Genomic DNA, 24,328 nt, shown 5'->3' with positions numbered 1-24,328 from the left:
GTAAATCTCCTCTGTACCCTTTCAAATGCTTCCACATCCTTCGTATAGTGAGGCGACCAGAACTAGACACAGTTCTCCAAGTGTAGCCTAACCAGTGTTTTATAGAGCTGCATCATTACCTCATGACGCTTAAACTCTATCCCTCGACTTATAAGAGCTAACACCCCATAAGCTTTCTTAATTACTCTATCTACATGTGAGGCAACTTTCAGGGATCTGTGGACATGTACCCCCAGATCCCTCTGCTCCTCCACACTACCAAGTATCCTGCCATTTACTTTGTACTCTGCCTTGGAGTTGGTCCTTCAAAGTGTACCACCTCACACTTCTCCGGATTGAACTCCATCTGCCACTTCTCAGCCCACTTCTGCATCCTATCAATGTCTCTCTGCAATCTTCGACAATCTTCAACACTATCCACAACACCACCAATCTTTGTGTCGTCTGCAAACTTGCCAACCCACCCTTCTATCCCCACATCCAGGTCATTAATAAAAAAAATCACAAAAAGTAGAGGTCCCAGAACCAATCCTTGTGGGACACCACTAGTCACAATCCAAATATACTCCCTCCACCGCTACCCTCTGCTTTGTGCAAGCAAGTCAATTCTGAATCTACCTGGATCCCATGCCTTCTGACTCTCTGAATAAGCCTGCCATGTGGAGCCTGTATCTATAGTGAAAATATACCTGTATCTGGAAGGTCCAACTGCTGGTGAGTCAGTATCCTGGCAAAAACTACACCATGAAAACAAAAGAACACTCCAAGCAATTCCACGAAAAGGTTATTGAAAAGCACAAGTCAGGAGTTGGATACAAGAAAATTTCCAAGTCACTGAATATCCCCTGGAGTACCGTTAAATCAATCATCAAGAAATGGAAAGAATATGGCGCAGCTGTAAGTCTGCCTGGAGAAGGTCGTCCTCAAAAACTGAGTGACTTTGCAAGAAGGGAACTAGTGAAGGAAGCCATCAAAAGACCTATGACAACTCTGGAGGAATTACAAGCTACAGTGGATGAGATGGGAGAGACTGTGCATACAACAAATGATGCCCCGTTGCTTCACCATCTGCATCTTTATGGGAGTATGGCAAAGAGAAAGCCACTGCTGGAAAAGAAACTCAGATGAAATCTCAGCTAGAGTTTGCCAGAAGGCATGTGGGAGACTCTGAAGTCAGCTAGAAGAAGGTTCTATGGCCTGATGAAATCAAAATTGAGCTTCTTGGCCATCAGACTAATTGCAATGTTTGGTGTAGGCCACACTGCACATCATGCTCTGGAGATGTTTCATTGAAGCAGGCACTGGAAGGCTTGGAAAGCAGAGGGTGAAATGAATGTACAAAAAGCAGGGAAATCCTGGAGGAAAACCTGATGCAGACTGCAAAAGAACTGCAACTTCGGAGAAGATTTGTTTTCCAGCAAGACAATGACACCAAGCATAAAGCCAAAGCAACATTGACTTGGCTCCATGACATTAACTTTGTTGTTTTTAAGCCATTTCTAAGTCCAGACCTCAATCCAATTGAGAAATTGTAGCTGGACTTGAAAAGGGCTATTCATGTAATTTGACAGGGCTTGAACAGTTTTGTAAAGAATGGGGAAAAATTGCAGTGTCCAGATGTGCAAAGCTGACAGAGACCTATCCACTGACTCGAGGCTGTAATTGCTATCAAAGGTGCATTTACTAAATACTGACTTGAAGGGGATGAGCAGTTATGCAATCAATTATTTTGTGTTCAATAATTGTAATAAATTTAGACCAATCTGTAGAAATTTGTTTTCACTTCACAACAGCCTTCAAAAACTAAGGCAAGCAATCTGTTCCTCTACGTCTGATTTAAATTCCCACCAGCTTTCAGAAATGACAACAAATTCATGAAATTTTCATTGTTGTAAACAAAAAGTATTTGGAAAATGAACTCTATTTAACCATTTTCCCTAGTTTTCTGATGAATGTCTATATGGATACCACTTCATTTCCTTATCTGCATATAAAACCTTTCATTTCTAAATAATGATTTTTAAATCAATCTGCTATCATTTGAAGTTGCTAAGTTGCCATAACAGCGGTAACCAGGAATTTAGAAGCACCTATTATCCTTGTTGGTGACTAAAATGTATTAGCATCACTCACTGAAGTTTCAAAATAAAATGCAAATTTTCAGATCTAAAGCCTTTGAAGTCGCTCATACCGTAATAGGCACTTATTAAATAGACAAAGGAAAATGCAGCCGTGTCTGCTGAGTTACTTTCTCATTCTGCTAACCCTCAGGGTGCTCGATGTTTTTATCTACCTGTGTACCACAGGGTTAACAGCACACACAACCTATTTACTTGCTGGAAGACCCCACTTCCTGGGATGAATAACATTTTCTCTCCTACCTGACGTATACTTAAGTCATCTCCAAGCTTACAAGTCACAAGTCACCAAAGTCTAGAAATTTCTACAGATATACGGTGGAGAGCATTTTAACTGGTTGCATCACTGTCTGGTATGGAGGGACCACTGCACAGTTAAGCAAAAAGTCTCAGAGGGTTGTAAACTCAGCCAGCTCCATTGTGTGTACAGGCCTCCCCACCATAGAGGGCATCTTCAAACAGCAAAGCCTCAAGAGAGTAGTATCCATCACCTGGGACATACCCTCTTCTCATTGCTACCATCAGAAGGTACAGGAGCCTGAAGACACACAGTCAATGTCTCAGGAACAGCCTCCTCCCCTCCACCATTAGATTTCTAAACAGTCCTCATTATGAACACTAGCTCACTATTTTTGCAAAATATATATATATATTTCTTATTGTAATTTATAGAATTCAGAAACATAGAAAACCTACAGCACAATACAGGCCCTTTGGCACACAAAATTGTGCCGAATATGCCCTTACCTTAGAAATTACCTAGGTTTACCCATAGCCCTCTATTTATAACAATCATATAACAATCACAGCACGGAAACAGGCCATCTCGGCCCTCCAAGTCCGTGCCGAACTCTTAATCTCACCTAGTCCCACCTACCCGCACTCAGCCCATAACCCTCCACTCCTTTCCTGTCCATATACCTATCCAATTTTACCTTAAATGACACAACTGAACTGGCCTCTACTACTTCTACAGGAAGCTCATTCCACACAGCTATCACTCTCTGAGTAAAGAAATACCCCCTCATATTTCCCTTAAACTTTTGCCCCCTAACTCTCAAATCATGTCCTCTCGTTTGAATCTCCCCTACGCTCAATGGAAACAGCCTATTCACGTCAACTCTATCTATCCCTCTCAAAATTTTAAATACCTCAATCAAATCCCCCCCTCAACCTTCTACGCTCCAATGAATAGAGACCTAACTTGTTCAACCTTTCTCTGTAACTTGAGTGCTGAAACCCAGGTAACATCCTAGTAAATCGTCTCTGCACTCTCTCTAATTTATTGATTTCTTTCCTATAATTCAGTGACCAGAAATGTACACAATATTCCAAATTTGGCCTTACCAATGCCTTGTACAATTTTAACATTACATCCCAACTTCTGTACTCAATGCTCTGACTTATAAAGGCCAGCGTTCCAAAAGCCTTCTTCACCACCCTATCTACATGAGACTCCACCTACAGGGAACTATGCACTGTTATTCCTAGATCTCTCTGTTCCACTGCATTCCTCAATGTCCTACCATTTACCCTGTATGTTCTATTTGGATTATTCCTGCCAAAATGTAGAACCTCACACTTCTCAGCATTAAACTCCATCTGCCAACGTTCAGCCCATTCTTCTAACCAGCATAAATCTCCCTGCAAGCTTTGAAAACCCACCTCATTATCCACAACACCTCCTACCTTAGTATCATCGGCATACTTACTAATCCAATTTACCACCAAATCATCCAGATCATTTATGTATATTACAAACAACATTGGGCCCAAAACAGATCCCTGAGGCACCCCGCTAGTCACCGGCCTCCATCCCAATAAACAATTATCCACCACTACTCTCTGGCATCTCCCATCTAGCCACTGTTGAATCCATTTTATTATTCCAGCATTAATACCTAACGACTGAACCTTCTTAACTAACCTTCCATGTGGAACTTTGTCAAAGGCCTTGCTGAAGTCCATATAGACTACATCCACTGCCTTACCCTCGTCAACATTCCTCGTAACTTCTTCAAAAAATTCAATAACGTTTGTCAAACATGACCTTCCACGCACAAATCCATGCTGGCTACTCCTAATCAGATCCTGTTTATCCAGATAATTATAAATACTACCTCTAAGAATACTTTCCATTAATTTACCCACCACTGATGTCAAACTGACAGGTCCATAATTGCTAGGCTTACTTCTAAATTCTAAATTTTTCTAAACTCCATGTACCTATCATATCCACCTCCACCACTGTTGCTGTTGCCGGCAGCCCATTCCACGCAGTCACGCACTGGTCACTTTTGGAACAAGACATCACTTAAAGCACTGCACAGCAACTTCTGCAGAAAGGTTTAGCATCACCCAGTTCACCTCAAGCCTTGGCACAAAAAGCAGTGCACACAGAACTTTCTCAACAGGCTTTGGGGTCAATGACCTGCTTGAAAACTGTAGCCTACAATCCAAGTTGCAACACTGAAACTGAGGCAGTGCTGTAATCTTGAATGCAGTTACTTTAGATAGAACCACAGAGCACTACAGCACAGGAAACAGGCCATTTGGCCCTTCTAGTCTGCGCCAAAACTTTATTCCACTAGTCCCATTGACCTGCACTCAGTTCATAACCCTCCAGACCTCTCCCCTCCATCTATCTATCCAATTTATTCTTAAAACTTAAGAGTGTTGGCAGAGAAGAAAACTCTGATCTGAAATCTCCGCTGCCTTGCAGCTATACCTGCTTATGGGGAAGGTTTTGGGAGTAAACCCAAAGGGAATCTGCAGCTGGAGTCCCTAAGGCAGTCTTACATTGAGTTCAATGCTGAATGGCAACTCCTGCAATGCTGCTGGTACCAAACTGTATCAATCTCTGCCGTGTTTATTAGATGTGTGGAGAGGGAGAGCTTGCTACACAGGCAACAGCTTGTTCTCCATATCGTACTGCGCTGGCTTGCATATCTAGACAGCTAGGATGCAATATTCACTGTTAACTCTGACCAATAAGAGTCCCTCATCTCACCAATCACTACTTCGAAGTAAAAGGGGAGACAAGAAGCTGACTGCAATTAGATTTCGAAAAGGATGTGAAAGAAAAGCTTGTCAATCCCTACACAAAAACTGAAGGAAACAAATACAACAGAACAGACACAGCAGCCCTCTTCAGTTTAGCAAAGAATAGTTTGTGAAGTATCACAAGGTTCAGCGCTGAACTCAAGCTATTTACAATTTATGCCAATCATGTAGATAAAGGCATCACATCTACAACACCATGAAATGTTAGCACTCAGAAAGAGCTGGTCGAAGAGACAGATTATAGTAAATAATCAGGAGACCAACAGCTACTGCAAGAACCAAGAGCCTCACCCATTCAGAATCACAATCAGCATCAGGTTTAATATCAACAGCATACATCGTGAAATTTGTTTTTTTGTGGCAGCAGTACTCTGTAATACTTAATAAAATAAACTATAAATTACAATAAATATATATAAATTAAATAAGTAGTGCAAATTATCTTTGAGGTAAATAGATTGTTGAAGTTTAGGAGAAATCTACAGTCATACAAACTGGCCATAAAAGCAGAATCAACTATCAGATCAGACATGTTCCTGGTAAACATCAGTATGGGCTCAAGAGAAATGTGCCTTCCTCTTCTTTCACCTAGTTTTCTAAAAGATCAGCACAAAATGGCTAGTGAAGTTGATACACTGTTCCAGAAACCCATGCTCAAACCCAGTGTTGTTCTCTCAATGGCCCTGCAACCATTTGGGCTCCAGTGTCCTCCAGCAGGGTAACTGCCCAACTGTAAATTACCATGGAACAGGTGGAGAGTAATGAGGAACTGAGGTTTTATAAAGTATCAGTCAGAATGCACTTGGGAGTATTCTGAGTAGTTTTGGGCTCACATTGGAGGCTCCAGGAGGTTCACAAAATTATCCTGGGAATGTAAGGGTTAACATATGAGAATTGTTTGATGGATCTGGGCCTATACTCATTGGAGTTTAAAATGAATGTCATAGAAAAGTACAGCACAGAAACAGGCCTTTTAGCCCATACTGAAATCTTTTAAACTACCTAGTCCCATCAACCTGCACCACAGCCATAGCTCTCCAAAGCCCAAACATCAATGCACCTATCCAATCTTCGCTTAAACATTGAAATCGAGCTCACATGCACTACTTGTGCAGGCAGCTTGTTGCACACTCTCATCACCTCTGTAGGAGGTTCTCATCGAAACTTATCAAATACTGAAAAGCCTTGATAGAGTGTATGTTTCCTATAGTGGGCAAGTCCAGGAGCAGAGGGAGCAGAAGTCCCTTTACAGCAGAGATGAGGAGGAATTTCTTTAGCAGAGGGTGGTGAATCTTTGGAATTTATTGCCAGACAGCTGTGAAGGGCAAGTAATTGAATATATTTAAAGCTGAGGTTGATAGCTTCTTGACTAGTAAGGTATCAAAGGCTACAGGAAGACGACAGAAGAATGGGGCCAAAAGGAATAATAACCCCATTGTGATGGAATAGCAGAGCAGACTTGATGGGCCAAATGGCCTGGTTCTGCTCCAATATCTTATGAGAAAGAACAGGTGGGGGAATGAACATAAGACCACTCAGAGGGTTAGCACAGATGCAAGGAAACAAATGGCTTATGTGGAAAAATGCATAGCAAAGTGTAAAACAGGCTCCCAATGCAGCCGTGTCGACAATTACAAACCTGCACACCACTGAGGGGGAGAAACAATTAGCCCCTTCAGAAGTGAAATGCTCAAGCCTGATGTAAATTATCACACCATTTCTTTTCATAAAGATTAATGATGTTAAGTTTGGAGCATGTGCATGTTTCTGTCTCAAAGTTGTCTCTCTGAGTCTCTATTTAACTGAGTGCTTTATTAAGACTTTCAAAAAACACAGTAGTGTCAGTGTCAGAGCCTAATTATAATTGTCCTATTACACACTGAATGCTATTTCAGGATCAGTCACTTCAACCTCACTTCTTAATTTGAAAGATAACCATTTAATCAAATGCCAAGCTTGATGGAATTGATTCAACAGTTGACTTTGGAACAGTTGTGTATTTGTTGGCTGGAAATCTAAGCCAATAAAAATCTGACTGTTGCCACTAACTTTAAGACTGCTGAATACAGTGAAGGATATCACCCTCTGATGTCTAGGTTAATGATTTCATGAAGTACTAAGAACGCAAGAAATAGGGGCAAGAGTAGGCCATCTGGCCCGTTAAGCCTGCTCCACCATTCAATAAGATTATGGCTGATCTGGCCATGGACTAATCTTCACCAACCTGCCTTTTCTCCATAACCCTTAATTCCCCTACTATGTAAAACTCATTCCGACTTTGACTTAAATATATTTACTGAGGTAAATACTGCTTCATTAGGCAGAAAATTCCACAGATTCTCCACTCTCTGGGAAAAGCAGTTCCTCCTCCTCTCTGTCCTAAAATTACTTTCCTGCTTCTCTCTTATCTATCCCTTTCACAATTTTATGTTTCTATAAGATCTCCTCTCATTCTTCTGAATTCCATCAAGCATCAAGCATCAAGCATCTCAATCTCTCCTCCTAGTCTAATCCCCTCATCTCTGGAATCAACCTGAACCTCCTTTGCACTGCTTCCAAAGCCAGTATATCCTTCCTCAAGTAAGGAGACCAGAACTGCACACAGTATTCCAGGTGCATTCTCACCAGTACCCTGTACTGTATACCCTCTCTACTTTTCAATTCAATCCCTCTAGCAATGAAGGCCAACATTCCATTTGCCTTCTTGACAGCCTGCTGTACCTGCAAACCAACCTTTTGTGATTCATGCACAAACACTCCTAAGTCTTTCTGCACAGCAGCATGTCACAATTTTTTACCATTTAGATAATAATCTGCTCTTTCATTTTTTCCTTCCAAAGAGGATGACTTCACACTAGCAACATAGACCTCCATCTGCCAGACCCTTACCCACTCACTTAACCTACCTATATCTCTCTGCAGACTCTCCATATCTTCTGCACAATTTGCATTCCACTCAACTTAGTATCATCAGAAAACTTAGATACACTACACTTGGTCCTCTCTTCCAATCATTAATGCATATTGTGAACAGTGTGGGTAAGATGAAGGACCTCATCCTGAAATGTCAACTGCACTCTTACATAGATGCTGCCTGGCCTGCTGAGTTTCTCCAGCATTTTGTATGTGTTGCTTGGATTTCCAGCATCTGCAAATTTTCTCTTGTTTGTGTCAAGAACAGCACCACTTTGGATTATTAAAAGTGCATAAGGGAAGAATGAGAAAGCCTAGCTATACTTACACAGCAGCTAAATCACCTGGTCTAGTTGTATGTCCTAGGTTTCCAAGGGAAGAGGAAATTTTTATTTTATCCTATTTTATTAAGAAGTACAGCACAGAGCAGGCTTTCCTGGCCCAACAAGCCGTGCCACCCAGCAACCCACCTATTTAACACGAACCTATATTCACAGGAGATATTATCAATCACCAATTAACCAACTAACCAGTACATCTTTGGACTGTGGGAGGAAAGCAAAATATCCACAGGGTGAATAGAAATATAGAAAACCCACAGCACGTTACAGGCCCTTTGGCCCACAATGCTGTGCCAAACATGTACTTACTTTAGAAATTACCTTGGGTTACCCATAGCCCTCTATTTTTCTAAGCTCCATGTACCTATCCAGGAGTTTCTTAAAAGACCTTATCACATCTGCCTCCACCGCCGTTGCTGGCAGCCCATTTCACGCACTAACCACTCTCTACATAAAAAACTTAGCCGACATCTCCTCTGTACGTACTTCCAAACACCTTGTACTCTAAGTGGGGTCTGATCAGGGTCCTATACAGCTGTAACATTACCTATTGGCTCTCAAAATCAGTCCCTTGGTTGATGAAGGCCAATGCACCATATGCCTTCTTAACCACACAGTCAACCTGAAGAGCAGCTTTGAGTGTCCTATGGACTCGGACTCCAAGATCCCTTTGATCCTCCACACTGCCAAGAGTCTTACCATTAATACGATATCCTGCCATCATATCTGACCTGCCAAAATGAACCACCTCACACTTATCTGGGTTGAACTCCACCTGCCACTTCTCAGCCCAGTTTTGCATCTTATCGATGTCCCACTGTAACCCCTGACAGTACTCCACGCTATCCACAACACCCTCAACCTTTGTGCCATCAGCAAATTCACTAACCCATCTCTCCACTTCCTCATCCAGGTCACTTATACAAATCACAAAGAAAAGATGTCCCAGAACAGATCCTTGAGGCACACCACCGGTCACCGGCCTCCATGCAGAATATGACCTGTCTAAAAACATGCTTTGCCTTCTGTGAGCAAGCCAAATCTGGATCCACAAAGCAAGGTTCCCTTGGATCCCATGCCTCCTTACTTTCTCAATAAGCCTTGCATGGGGTACCTTATCAAATGCCTTGCTGAAATCCATATACACTACATCTACTGCTCTACCTTCATCAATGTGTTTAGTCACATCCTCAATGGTCCCTTCTGGCTCTCCTAATTTCATTCTTAAGCTCCTTCCTGCTAGCCTTATAACCTTCTACATCTCCATCATCACCCAGTTTTTTTTAACCTTTTGTAAGCTTTTCTTTCCTTCTCAACTAGATATACAACAGCCTTTGTACACCACGGTTCCTGTACCTTACCATCCTTTCCCTGTTTCATTGGAACGTACCTATGCAGAACACCACACAAATATCCCCAGAACATTTGCCACATTTCTGCCATATATTTCCTTGAGAATATTTGTTTCCAATTTATGCTTCCAAGTTCCTGCTTGATAGCTTCATATTTCCCCTTACACCAATTAAACATCTTCCTAAGTAGTCTGTTCCTATCCCTCTCCAATTCTATGGAAAAGGACTTAGAATTGTGATCACTATCTCCAAAATGCTCTCCCACTGAGAGACCTGACACCTGACCAGGTTCATTTCCCAATACCAGATTAAGTACAGCCTCTCCTCTTGTAGGCTTATCTACATATTGTATCAAGAAACCTTCCTGAACACACCTAACAAACTCCACCCCATCTAAACCTCTTGCTCTTGGGAGATGCCATTCAATATTTGGGAAATTAAAATCTCCCAGCACGACAACCCTGTAAGAGTGAGTGAGTGTGTGTGTGTGTGAGAGTGAGTGAGTGAGTGAGTGAGTGAGTGAGTGAGTGAGTGAGTGAGTGAGTGAGTGAGTGAGTGAGTGAGTGAGTGAGTGAGTGAGTGAGTGAGTGAGTGAGTGAGTGAGTGAGTGAGTGAGTGAGTGAGTGAGTGAGTGAGTGAGCGAGTAAATTAAAAAAACACCCAGTTTTGTTATTGACTCCTTCCTGTTTCTAACTTCCAACCACAGAAATTCAGTAGACAATCCCTGCATGACTTCCTCTTCTTCTGCAGCCGTGACACTATATCTGATCATCAGTGCCACACCCCAACTTCTTTTGCCTCCCTCCCTGTCCTTTCTGAAACATCTAAAGCCTAGCATTCTAAGTAACCATTCCTGCCCCTGAGCCATCCAAGTTTCTGTAATGGCCACAACATCATAACTCCAAGTACTGATCCACGCTCTAAGCTGATCCGCTTTGTTCATGATGCTTCTTGCATTAAAACAGACACATCTCAAACCAACGTTCTAAGCGCATACCTTCTCTATCACTTGCCTATCCTCCCTCTCACACAGTCTCCAAGCTTTCTCTATTTGTGAGCCAACAGGCCCTTCCTCCATCTCTTCAATTCAGTTCCCACTCCCCAGCAATTCTAGTTTAAACTCTCCCCAATCACCTTAGTCAATCTCCCTGCCAGGATATTGGTCCCCCTGGGATTCAAGTGCAACCTGTCCTTTTTGTACAGGTCACGCCTGCCCCAAAAGAGGTCCCATCGATCCAGAATCTGAATCCCTGTGCCCTGCTCCAATCCCTCAGCCATGCATTTATCCTCCACCTCATTCTATTCCTACACTCACTGCCACGTGGTACAGGCAGTAATCCCGAGATTATAATCCAGTACATCTGATTACTGATGCCATTCATGGGCTGCATTTCTGAAGAGCGCTTAATGCTCCTGCACATTGTTTATTTTTGTAAAAAGCAAATGACAATAAATGAAAAATATCACTACATACTTCATCTTACCTGTAAAGAGAAAGAAAATCAAGACCATGATGAGCGTGTAGCCAAAGTATAAAATCGTGCTTGCAGCCCCAGAAATTTGAAGCTTGGAGAAGAAGTAATGGACGGCATATATAAAGAAGTAAACAGCTGTAAAGCCACTGGTCAGGAATGACCTCCACCACCAGTGATAATCCTGCAAAGGAACACAATACCATGGTAATGAAACACTAAAATACTGTTCATTTATCGTGTATAGAATTATAAAATTAGAATTGATATCTTATAAGCATGATCAAATATTGAGATTTTCAACATAAAGCTGCAGTAATATATAGGACAGAGTTAGGAAGCAAAAAAAGGATGGTGGTTGGGGCCAGGTTCGGTTGGTAATCGGTAATCAGATAACTGGAACAAAATGACGATTACAAAGCACAATTCACAATGGCTATTTTCCTCATTTCTCAAGAAAGAATATATTGCCTGAGGAGATACAATCCCACTGAATACTGGGACTGTCCAGAACTGACCAGGAGAAGGTGATGTTCAGTGGCAGAAAGTGCAGATTGTGTCAAACTAATCCTGTATTTGGCTCTGTCCGCCAGAGAAAGCAGGATCTCCCAGTGGCCACACATTTTAATTCCACGTCCCATTCCCATTCTGATGTCTATCCATGGCCTCCTCTACCATCAAGATGAAGCCACACTCAGGTTGGAGGAACAACACCTTATATACTGGCTGAGTAGCCTCCAACCTGATGGCATGAACATTGACTTCTCTAACTTCTGTTAATGCCCCTCCTCCCCCATCCATGATATATTTAGTTCCCCCCCTTTTTTTTCCTCTCTTTCTGACCATCACTCTGCCTGTTCTCCATCTCCCTCTGGTACTCCCCTCCCCCTTTCTTTCTCCCAGGGCCTCCTGTCCCATGATCCTTTCCCTCCTCCAGCTCTGTATCCCTTTTGCCAATCACCTTTCTGGCTCTTAGCTTCACCCCACCCCCTCCGGTATTCTCCGATCATTTCACATTTTCCCCTCCCCCTCCTACTTTCAAATCTCTTATTGTCTTTCCTTTCAGTTAGTCCTGACAAAGGGTATCGACCTGAAACATCGACAGTGTTTCTCCCTATAGATGCTGCCGGGCCTGCTGCATTCCACCAGCATTTTGTGTTTGTTGCCTATATTTGTCTATTGACTACACATGCACTACCCACAGTAGCCACCGGATGGCAGACGCAATCAGAGTAGTAGACCTACTCAATATTTTCACTTCTGGCCAAATGCACTTGTTTCCATCCAACAACTCACTCGTTTATCATCCAAGAAGCTATTTCTCTATTACTCTAAATACTACTTAATGCAAAGCTTTCTTAAAAAAATTCCGAGTTATCATGTAGTGAGTCTTGACTTTGTTTTTAAGTTTACACTATTCCATTATGCATTCTTTAAAAAAAAGTTACCGGGTAAATCCTATTCAGGCTTCCTCGACTGACTACTATAACAAAAGTAAACCAACTGCTCTGCAGCCTGAAGTGATTATAAAGCAAACTGCCAATGCTCCCCAACTGAACATGTTTTTGAATTAAATTACAAGGGAGGAAATAGAAATCAAAACAGGCTACATCTCACATCAGGTTCAACAATGCAACCAATAGTGCAAATGGGTTTAGGGTCAGAGTACATCATTAGACATCACTAATCCTGTACTTCAATATTGTGTTTGAGAGATTCCCATACCCCTCAAAGTAATTTCTGTGTAAAACATGGAATGCCGAACAGTAGAGCATCATACAGGTCATGTGATCTTTTAACCTACTCCAAGACAATCTAACCCTTCCCTTCTGCATAGTCCTACATCCTTCTATCATCCATGTGCCTATCCAAGAGTCCCTAATGTAACTTCCTCTAAGACCAGCTTTAGCATGGCCTACCATCCACCCACCACTCTTGTGTTAAAAAAAATTCTAACATCCCTCTATACTTTCCTCCAATCACTTTAAAATTATGCCCCCTCATATTAGGCATCTTCAAGAATATAAAACAGGACGGGCCCGTTGGCCCAGAATACAGTGCTAACAATGAAGAGGGTCCAGCTTTACTGCTATGAAAGATGATCTTAGAGTAAAAGATTCTCAGAAGGATTGATGGTGTGTTTATTAAGGAGCTCCTCTATGGAGTGGAGCTCAATTGCGCACTTTCAGATGTCAAATCAAATGGCCTCCAAAACCAGAAGGCTCTCGTGAACATGATGGACAAAAGCAGAGACTGCAGCAAGTGTGACCTTACTGCAGACTGTAAAATCCGCAGCACGGTAGCATGGCGCTATCACAGCTCGAGGCTTTGGACTTCGGTTTTCAATCCCAGCGCCTCTGTCAGGACTTTGTGTACGTCCTCCCCGTTGAATGCGTGGGTTTTCTCTGAGTCCCCTGGTTTCCTCCCACGTAGCGGATAGGTTAATTGGTCATTGTAAATTGTCCTATGATTAAGTTACGTTTAAATAGGGGTTGTCCGGGGTTGCTGGGCAGCATGGTTTGAAGGGCTGGAAGGGCCTATTCTGCATTGAATCTCTAAATAAATAATTCTGAACAAGACTTCTTTGTACATCATTCCCAATGCAACAGATCAGGTGCCTCTGAACTCCTCGCTGTATCTGCATGTTTAATCTGTCTCATGAATCACAGAGCCCTCTAATACAAATTCAATTTTGTACAAGTTTCTTCTTGTAAAATCAAATTTCAAAGTTCCCCTCCTCCACTAATTTGCCATCTTTAAGCCACTCAGTGAGCCCATTTCCCTCAGGGGATAACCCGAGCAGACTCTCCTCATAGCCCACTTTCCCACCAGGATTATAACAGAAATAAACTTCACACTATGACCTACCATTTTACTCAGACAGAAAACTATAAATTCAACATACAATGAACCCAACACACATTCTCTGCAGACCTAGAGGATTAAAAATGCAAATCTACAGTCATGTTACTCAGGGACTTGAGCTATATATGAGCTCTTTGTGACTGCATATTTTTCTGAAATCACAACCACGTGCGTTATTTGTGCTACATGCTGTGTGCAATATGTTTTAGACCTTGGGCCTAGAGAAGCACTGTTCCGTTTGATAATATTCATGTATGGTTGAGTAATAATTAAACTTGTTGGTGCAGATTCACAGGTATTGTTAACTTGAGCAGAGAAATTTGGAGCAATAATCTTTCTGCAGGACCAGGTGGGAGTGAACCTGGGAGTTACAAACCTCTGCGCAAAGGTGGAAGTGAAGCAGCGAGTTACCACGCAAGTTACCGCAGCACCACGTGGCAGTGGGGCCGGGAGGTACAAACCCCTGCACAAAGGTGGAAGTGAGGCAGATCAGAGAACATTTGGCATGGCAGTGGGGCCAGGAGGTACAAAGGTGGAAGTGAGGCAGATCAGAGAACATTTGGCATGGCAGTGGGGCTGGGAGTTACAAACCTCTGCACAAAGGTGGAAGTAACAAAGCAGAATGGTGGCTTCTGAACAAGTGATGAGGAGAATGATGAAGACCAGGAATAGGAAACCAAACATGTAGTACATCTGATGAGACCTGCAACAGAATGAACACAATTACTACAGCAAATGGATGATGTACAAGCCATCTGTAACAATACACACACAGGTTGCTGGAGGGTCTCAGCCCGAAACATCAGCTGTTCATTTCCCCACATAGACACTGCCTGATCTGCTGAGCTCCTCCAGCATGTTGTGTGTGTTACTCTGGATTTTCAGCATCTATAGAATCTCCTGTGTTAATGACTTGTAACAATACAGCTGGGCACAATGGCTTGGATACAAAAACAACTGTAATTACTGATACTGGAAATCTCAAATAAACCAAGGAACACAGGTAAAGTATCGTGCATTGGCAGAAACTGCCAAAAAGTCTTCAGAGATAAAGCAACGTCTTTGAAGAAATAATGCTTGGAATTAAATGACCTTTTAGAAGATTCTGATGCCGTTTCGCTAACTTTCTCTGAAAAGACGCTGCAAATTTAAAATCAAACAGGAGTAGAACTTCTAAGCAGGCTGCATTCTGCCATTTTACATTTAAATGAATGCTTGTGTAAACCTGTTACTCACAATGTTAAATTCAATTCAGTTCATTCTTCCAACATGTTATGAAAAGCATCGGTCTTAGTTCTGGTGTAATGTTATCAACAAAATTAAAACTTTCAGTAAGATGACACAGCACTTGGTTGCAGCGGCCTCTCCGGGTCCAACAAACAGTGCAAATGTACATCTTAAACATTTTTCTTGTGGTGACAAGATCCTAATTAACATTGGTAATGCAAAATACTGCAAGTCTGGCTCATTTGTGAGACCAATGGTGGAGAAGCTGTGTGGCCTCAGCAGTTGCATGGACCAGACCCTCATGCCACAACGTCTAAGGCAACTATAACACAGGAAGCATTAGGTCCAGCAGAGGACAGCAGTAGGACAGCAGTGGCACAGCTGGTAAAGCCACTGTCTCACAGCTCCAGAGAGCTGGGTTCATTCCCAAACTTATGTCGTCTGTGGAGTTCACTCATTCTCCCTGTAACCAGGAACTTTCCCTTCAGATGCTCAATTTTTCTCCAATATCCAAAGCATGTGCAGATTTGTAGTTTAAATGCCCGATGGAACCTAGCCCCTGGTGTGTTATTACCCCTCAACCATGAGGCTTCTGAACCAGCATGGATAACTTCACTAACCCCAACACTGACTGAACTGATTCCACAACCTATGGACTCACTTTCAAAGACTCTACAACTCACTTTCTCAATATTTATCACTTTTTTTTGTAGTTGCAGCTTACTGTCATTTGTTCATCGGTTGGTTGTGTGTAAAAAACTAATCTCAGGGTTGTATATAGTGACATACACATACATTGATAATAAATTTGTTTGAACCTAGGTGAACAGTAGAATCTGTGAGGTAATGAGAATACAGGGAGAAACTGTGGGATTAATACAAGACCACTGTAAATGGGAGGTTGATGGTCAGTATGGACTTGATGAGCCCGCTTCCCACAATGAGCTGAACCAACCCCAAATGATGGATCTGCCCTTCTCAAACTGAAATATATATGGCTGAAAGCAGAAATTAATACAACTAAAACTTTAACTCACCAGATGCTGTTGAGAATGAAAAACAGCTGGATGAAAATGCACCCGAAGGGCAGGATGCCGCCCATGACAATCCCCGGTAATGGTTTTGTGAAGAAGGATTGTTCTGGAATTTGACGTGGGATCTGATTAGTGCGCACAGGGTGATCAATTGGCTGAAAAAGCAATATGCACCAAATTAATTACATATATCCAAAATATGACCACTTATTATCATCCCGTTCAGTAGTCTGATGTCCTGCAAAGAGATAAACAACCAAGCCGACCATGGGCTCTGTCTATACTGCCTGCTGCCTCAGTAAAGCAGCCAGCATAACCAAAGACTGACCCTCCCCAGACATTCTCTCTTCTCACATCAGCCAGAAGATACAAGAGCCTGAAAGTATGTACCACCATGCTGAAGGACAGCTTCTACCATAACGTAGCAAGATTATTGAACAGAATTCTAGTATGATAAAATATTCTTAACCTCACAACCTACCTTATGACCTTGCATCTTATTATCTGCCTGTACTGCACTCTGTAAATTCATACTTTAATCTGTACTCTTGTTGTTGTTTGCCCTTGTTTGCCTCAATGTACTTTTGTTTAAGTATGAGGGAAAACAGTCACAGACTGCAAAATACCGTGTTACATTTGGAGTTTGAATGTCATGCAGAACAAAGCTTTGGACTGGGTCCTCACAACTGAAACAATAATAAACCTATTTACTATAAAACCCTTGAGCACAGAAACTGGCAAATACTTCAAACTTCATTAGAGACCTCAATGTGTGGTTAAAATAGACTTGATTTAAACAGGGTTTTGAACATGATCGTCCCTTATCTTTTATAAATGCATTTTATTTCATTTACTTGTTAGAAATGCAACAAGTACAACTGACAAAATCCCACTTGACCATTCTCATCAAAATTCCTTTGCCAGCTTGGAGATGTGGGGAAAAGTGCGGAATGAATGAATCACCCTGTAGTACATGGCTGTGTGGTCTACAGTAATGCAGCCCTCCATAATACCGTCTGGCACACTGACCAACTTTGATTACAACTCCAAATTCCGAGGAGTCACTCCCCTTAAATGCTTGAACTTTAGAGGCAAGAAATTAAAAATTCTCTGCTGGGTAATTACACAATCACCTAATGTGACAACCCAGATGGCTACTCCAGGCACTCATTTAAAGGATTTACTTTGTAGTCAGTATCTTGCTGGCTTTCTGCAATCTACATCACTTTGTTTTGGATATGTCGATCACCAATTTCAGGGAAAACCATAATTAAAAGAAATGATGAGAAGGATCCTTAGTGTTGGTTTTCTGTAACAGTTCCGCTTATTGTTTTAAACAAAGGAGTTTAATTTTCTGGCCAATTGCCCTTCCTAATTCAATATATTCCTTTCACAAACATGGCTTGTCCATTGGCTCAACATTAAATTTCAGAGAACATTTGGAGTAACTATCATTAAACTCACCCTTTTCTTAAATCCAAAATAAGCGCCAACAAAAGTCAATGGTACCGAAATTCCAAACCACATCGCCAAGATTGCTACTAGTGTGCCGAAAGGAATGGCAGCAGATGACCCCTCGACCCAGAGGATGAGGTTGGTGATAAAGAAATCAACGAAAACAATTCTGTAAATGAAAATAATGCATCGCAAGATCAACAGATTGTTTAATGTCATTTCAGGTACACAAGTGTAAAAGAGAACGGAATAATTGTTACTCTGGATCTCATGCAGCACAAAAATAAAACAAGATAGAGAACACATAATAAAAACTACAATATAAATATATAAGATAGCTTGTGTACATAGATTGACACAATCTATGTTTACAAAGTGACACTGGGTGCAGGAATGATAGTCGTGGTAGCTGGGGATTGGTGAGTGAAGGCGTTGATCAGCTTTACTGCTTGGAGAAAGTAACTCAATCTTAAATGTAGGATTACCCACTTGAACGGGTTAAAACCCAAAGGCTTCACAGTTACACGTTTTGCACTTGTATACAATGAACCAGATTGATTCAGGATCCCACAAAATTAATGACAAACTCTGAAGAGGCAAGGTAGAAAGGAAATCTTACCTTGCTCAGGTTTAATGTTTGCTTAACCAGAACAGCACAACAAAGAGAAAAGGAAGCTTCATATATATTTTTTCCAATCTAGAGATACAGCGCAATACAGGCGCTTCTGGCTCACTGAGCCACACCACCCAGCAACTGACCAATTTAACCTTCGTCTAACCACAGGTCCATAACATGTCAGAACAGAATTAGGCCTTTTGGCCCATCAAATCTGCTCTGCCAATCAATCATGGCTGATCCTTCTTTCCCCTCCTCAACCCCATTCCCTAGCCTTCTCCCCATAACTTTTGAAGTCGTGTTCAATCAAGAACCTATCAATCTCTGCCTTGAATACTTCCAACAACCTGGCCTCTACAGCTGCCTGAGGTAACAAATTCCAATGACCAATTAACCTACTAACCCATAGGTCTTTGGTCTTCCTTCAGTGGAAGGAAACACACATGGTCACATGGAGAACATACAGCCTCCTTTCTTTTTCAATCTTTTTATTATTATTAATATCAACATAAGATTAATACATAGATAGTGGGATTACAAACTTACAAATTTAAACTGAACATGAAAGGATACACAAGCAATAGTTACAATATAGTTAAGTCTTCCAAAATCATGACTCCTTTCAGAGGATGCCAGAATTGAACTCCAAACTCTGATGTCCCAAGCTGTAATAGCACTGCTCTAATTAGTACACTGCTCTGGCATCAGTTTTGATTTTTCATTACAAATGCACAAAATTTTTTTAACTCTCTACCGTCTCAATGCCATAATGAAGTTCCTGAGGGCAAGTTATTATCCGGTTCCCAGTTTAAATGTTTGTGTGCATGTAAATGAATGATGTGAAGACTGCAGGCTGGTGGCACCCAAGTAGCTGAGATTGCTGCTTCACATATCCAAGTTGGTGATCCTGATCTGACACGAACTATGCAACGTTACGAAGTATTAAACTAAACAAGCTCCAACTGAATGCATTCAAAGTCATATTTACCCTAAAATGCCTCACTAACTCGAGACCTTGCCTATGACCTGTAACATGAATTCAAACAAATTATACATTAACTCAGAACTCGGCACACTAATCAAGAATAATTTAGTTGTTCAGGCAGCATCTATAGAGAGGAATAAACAGTTGATGTTTCAGGCCAAAACCCTATGAATACTCAGCCCGATACATCAGAGTGGTGTGCCTCTGTGTTATGCTTAAGAGCAATTTGGACAAGTATATGACAGGGATGCAGTGGAGGGATACACGTAGACCATGTATAAAGATGTTTTTGAAAGATGAATATATTTGTCACACTGAAATGCATCACCAACATGTCATGTCTAGAACTCAGTGACCCACTGACACCGATGTGCAGGTAGATGGGATGATTTGGATTGGCGCCATATTCAGCATGGACATTGTGGGCTGAATGGCCTGTTCCTGTATGCCATTATGTTCTTCCCAGCTCCTCCTCAGAAGAGGCTCACCCCACTGAGGGATCCCACCTTTGTCATGCTCACATTTATTGCTGTTGTTCCTGGTGCAGGAGATACATTGTTCAGCACACACAACACCAGAGAAACTCAACAGGTCAGGAAGCATGTATGGAGGGTAATAACAGTCAACACTGCAGGCTGAGACTCTTCATGGCTTGAAACAGCAACCATTTATTCCCTTTCATAGATACTGCCTGAACTGCTGAGTTCCTCCAGCATTTTGTGTCTGTTACTCTGGATTTCCAGCATCTGCAGAATCTCCTGTGTTTACAAATTACATTATTATTTAAGTCTTACCCATTATCCTTCCAATAAAATGATTACATTGATGAAGTATGTGCACCAAAAATATACAGTTACACACAAATTCTACTGTTACAAAAATATGCTGGAAAGTACTAACCCAGGACAAAGGAAAGAAGTCAAGAGAACATTGGTTTTCCATTTCTCACCACCGAACGCTGTGAGGAAAAAAAAAACACAATAGTTAATCAAAATATTAGCAGATATTTGAAACCTGGTTCTCTTTATTGCCTTGAGCAAGAATATCTGACCATAAGACATAGGAGCAGAATTAGGCCATATAGTCCATCTGGTCTCAACCTCATTCTCCCATCGTCTCTCTATAACCTTTGATGCCCTGACTAATCAAGAACCTATCAAACTCTGCTTTAAATATACTTAATGACTTGGCTTCCACAGCCGCTGTGGCAAAGAATTCCAGATTCATTACCCTCTGGCTAAAGAAATTCCTCATCTCTGTTCTAAATGAATGTCCCTCTATTCAGAGGGCACACCCTCAGGTCCTAGACTTGTCCACTTTCAGAAATATCCTCTCCACATCACTCTACTTAGGCCTTTCAATATTTGATAGGTTTCAATGAGATCCCTTATTCTTCTAAACTCCATTGACTACAGACCTAGAGCCATTAAACGCTCCTTATACATTAACCCTTTCATTCCCAGAATCATTCTTGTGAACCTCCTCTGCACTCTCTCCAATGCCAGCACATTTTTCTTACATAAGGGGCCCAAAACTGTTCACAATATTCCAACTGCAGTCTGACAAATGCCTGATAAAGCGTCAGCTTTTGGAGTTGAGAATATCAAGCATCTTCACAATTTTCATTTCTGATTTTTGCTGTTTGCTTTAGGGTGTGGAACTCTTCCCCTTGTCAAGGTCGACTACAATAAACAGAACATTGTTCATAATTCATAATTGGTCTGCATTAAGTTTGTTGCTTTTATGGGCATTGCTCAATCACCAAAGGAAGTTCTAACCCAGACATTACCATGTTTGTCATTACTGAGGTCCGATGTCACACTTACAAAATATATCCAGTGGTCAATTTAGTAGGTACAGCTGTACACCTGCTCATTAATGCAAATATCTAATCAGTCAATCATGTGGCAGCAACTCAGTGCATAAAAGCGTATAGACATCGTCAAGAGGTTCAGTTGTTGTTCAGACCAAACATCAGAATGGGGAAGAAATGTGATCTGAGTGACTTTGACTGTGTTGTCAGACAGATTGTTGATGCCAGACAGGATGGTATCTCAGAATCTGATCTCCTGGAATTTTCATGAAAAACAATCTCTTGAGTTTACAAATAATGGTGTGAAAAACAACAGAAGTATCCAGTAAGTGGGGCTTCTGTGGGTGAAAATACCTTGTTAATTTGAGAGGTCAGAGGAGAATGGTTAAAGCTGACAGGAAGGCAACAGGAACTCAAATAACCACATGTACAACAGTGATGTGCAGAAGAGCATCTCTAAACGTACAACATGTAGAACCCTTAAGTGAATGGGCTACAGCAGCAAAAGACCACAAACATACACTCATTGGCCACTTTATCAGATACAAGAGATACCTAATAAATTGACACTGAGCGCATATATCAAAAAGATACTCAAGCTGACATCCCACCAAAAACAACAAACGTGTAAAACATAGGCTGCAGAAATATTCTGAAGGCCTGAGGTGTAAACTACAGTGAGAAACTGAAATTTAACACCTAATAAAAGCAGTAGATTCCAGTGAATGGGGATTATGCACTTAGATCTTAAGGTAACATCTCAGTTTTGTTACATATAATAGAGGGCTTCCAAATAAAACGGAGTTCTTGTAATCGTACTCCCATTTTGTTTTTTTTTGTTTAAACAGCTCATGTAATCAGATAGGTTGATGGAACAGATAAAAGGAAGGGCTAAGTGTGATGTGCAGTTTAACCGGCCTAAAGGCTGCTTTCATCGTGAACAAGGTTTTGTATGTGTACACCCACCGCTTTGTTTTATAAGTTTTCATCTCAGAGAATCTGTGGTGGAGAATTTCCCTCACTCCCAAAGCAGAAAACAGAGGTAAAACTAACCACTAGAAATGGAAATGGTATAGAAGTAGAAAGCAAAACAACATCAAACTAGAGAGATTTTATAGGGTAAAGGAGAAAAGATTACCTCCCCTTGGAAAAACATAACAGTAATGCAGATGGCACACTAAAATTGCTAAGACAAGAAATATAGAAGTGGGGTTGGGAGAAGTTGATGTCAATTACCAGTCACTTTAATCATTGTGGAAATAGACCAAGATGCAGACAAACAGTAAATGGACATCATCTTACACAGTGGATTCAGATTATTCAACTGTAATAAGCTGTATTTTGTGGGAACTTCCCAGTGCCCCTGATTGACCCTATCTGCCTGCACTGGCGGCAAAATGGCACTATTGCCGAGCCTCTCCACCCAAGTAAGGCACAGTATAAAGAATGTCACTAAAGTTCAGGCAGTAGAGAAGCCCCGCTACTAATGCAGACATATGATGAAGCTGGAATGGACTGGGGCTGGGGGCATGTGGTGGTAGTACGGATGCAATCAACTGGGGTGCAAACACTAATAAGGGATTTTTAACAGATTTTAAATACCTCTGACATCATCTCAAAGTATCAATTTCAAATAAAATGAAATAAAACAACAAGAGGTCAATAAATTAGAAGCAGGGCAGAATATTACTGCAAAACAATGGAGTCTTTTCTCTCCTGTATCACCAGTGGAATCAGTGACATGTCAAACTCTGAACAGACTTTGAGATAATTGATTGCATATTCTACAGAATGAAGACCAGAACCTTGCAGATGCTAGACCAAATCTGAGATATTGAATATCTAAAAATAGGCATTCATTGCAGCATCAAATGTGACTGAAAATTAAAGTGGTTTTGAAACAGAATGAGTCAGCACAATGCCTTTTTTTAAAAAAATTGCTGCAAACTTAATTCCACCGGCCCTCAGCTGCACATCTGCAGAGAAAGCCTCACATTCTTACTCCCACATTAATGGCTGAGCACCCTTTAAAAGCCCAGTATCTATCTGTCAACATTTAATGTAGCACAGATCGGTTTAAAAACCCTTTACATCTTTGTATTCTCCACAAAGTGAGACTGATTCACTGCAACAACGGTATAGTCAAGAACAAATAGCTGCTTAAAGCATGACTTACTCTTGTACATTCGAGCAGAAACATATCCTGCAGGTGTTCCTAACAAGACCCAGAGGACAACAGCACAGGTCATCAGTGCTCCTCGGTTTGCTGGAGAAAGGAACCCAAGACATGCGAGGACTAAAGGGAAAGAGAAAGAGGAACGTGTCAATGTGTAGAAAGAGACCACCAGTGTCTCCCTTACCCAGTCACTACAGAAGAGTTCAACACCCTAGAGGAAAACTCAGTTTTGTCCATCCACTCTGAACAGTGTCGATGTTGATTAGACTGTATAATTGTTATTTTCTGTGCAGTTTAACAATTTATGTCTCCTTGTATTTTTATATAGCTACCTATATGCATGTAATTGTTTAGTATGTTCCCCCGTATTCACAGTATGTATATGCAATTGTTCAGTGAGTCCCCTAGTGGTTACAGTTCTTTGTCTGATTCTGGAAGCTTCTTTGGCATCACATTATCTGAATAGGTACTATATAATAGTTGACTCTAATCTACAAAATTGAATGGAATGTCTCTTATCTAACTGAACTCATTGCTCCGCCATCTTCCCCCGCCCCCCACTTTCTTTGTTCTTAGACTCTGGCTACTGTCCATTCCATATTTTCTTTGTTCTATTAACACTTAATAAAATGACCGTGAAGCAACATGTTTTATGCCTTTTTCCTGACACCCAGAAGAAACTTGGATTAAAAACATCGGAATCCAACATCAAGCAATAATTTGACTTTTTTTCCCATTAATGTTTTACTTCCAGTCAAGATGGCACCAGCGAACAATTCCTCAGGCAACATCTTCCACAAAGCCATATCCCTTCAATTATTTCACTTTCTCTACATCTTCTGTTTGTTCTTTTTGTCTTGATTCTGTTTTGGAAACTG

At 41.3% G+C, this 24,328-nt stretch overlaps 1 protein-coding gene across 1 annotated transcript in view; it reads right to left on the bottom strand.

Annotated features, from left to right (window-relative positions):
• Positions 1–24,328, bottom strand: part of LOC140734149 (transmembrane 9 superfamily member 2-like) — a 78,005-nt gene that overhangs the window by 5,762 nt on the left and 47,915 nt on the right. Inside the window, exons 11-16 of the mRNA XM_073057749.1 lie at positions 23,451–23,570; positions 20,362–20,419; positions 17,870–18,029; positions 16,409–16,560; positions 14,736–14,847; positions 11,292–11,463 (exon numbers count right to left, since the gene is read on the bottom strand). Of these exons, the coding sequence (XP_072913850.1) occupies positions 11,292–11,463; positions 14,736–14,847; positions 16,409–16,560; positions 17,870–18,029; positions 20,362–20,419; positions 23,451–23,570 (774 nt within the window). The remainder of the gene's footprint in view (positions 1–11,291; positions 11,464–14,735; positions 14,848–16,408; positions 16,561–17,869; positions 18,030–20,361; positions 20,420–23,450; positions 23,571–24,328) is intronic.

The sequence above is a fragment of the Hemitrygon akajei genome, chromosome 10, assembly GCF_048418815.1.
Source record: "Hemitrygon akajei chromosome 10, sHemAka1.3, whole genome shotgun sequence".
Taxonomy (NCBI): Eukaryota; Metazoa; Chordata; class Chondrichthyes; order Myliobatiformes; family Dasyatidae; genus Hemitrygon; species Hemitrygon akajei.
The sequence above is the reverse complement of the archived record's forward strand: the minus strand, read 5'-3'. Positions and strand labels throughout refer to the sequence as shown.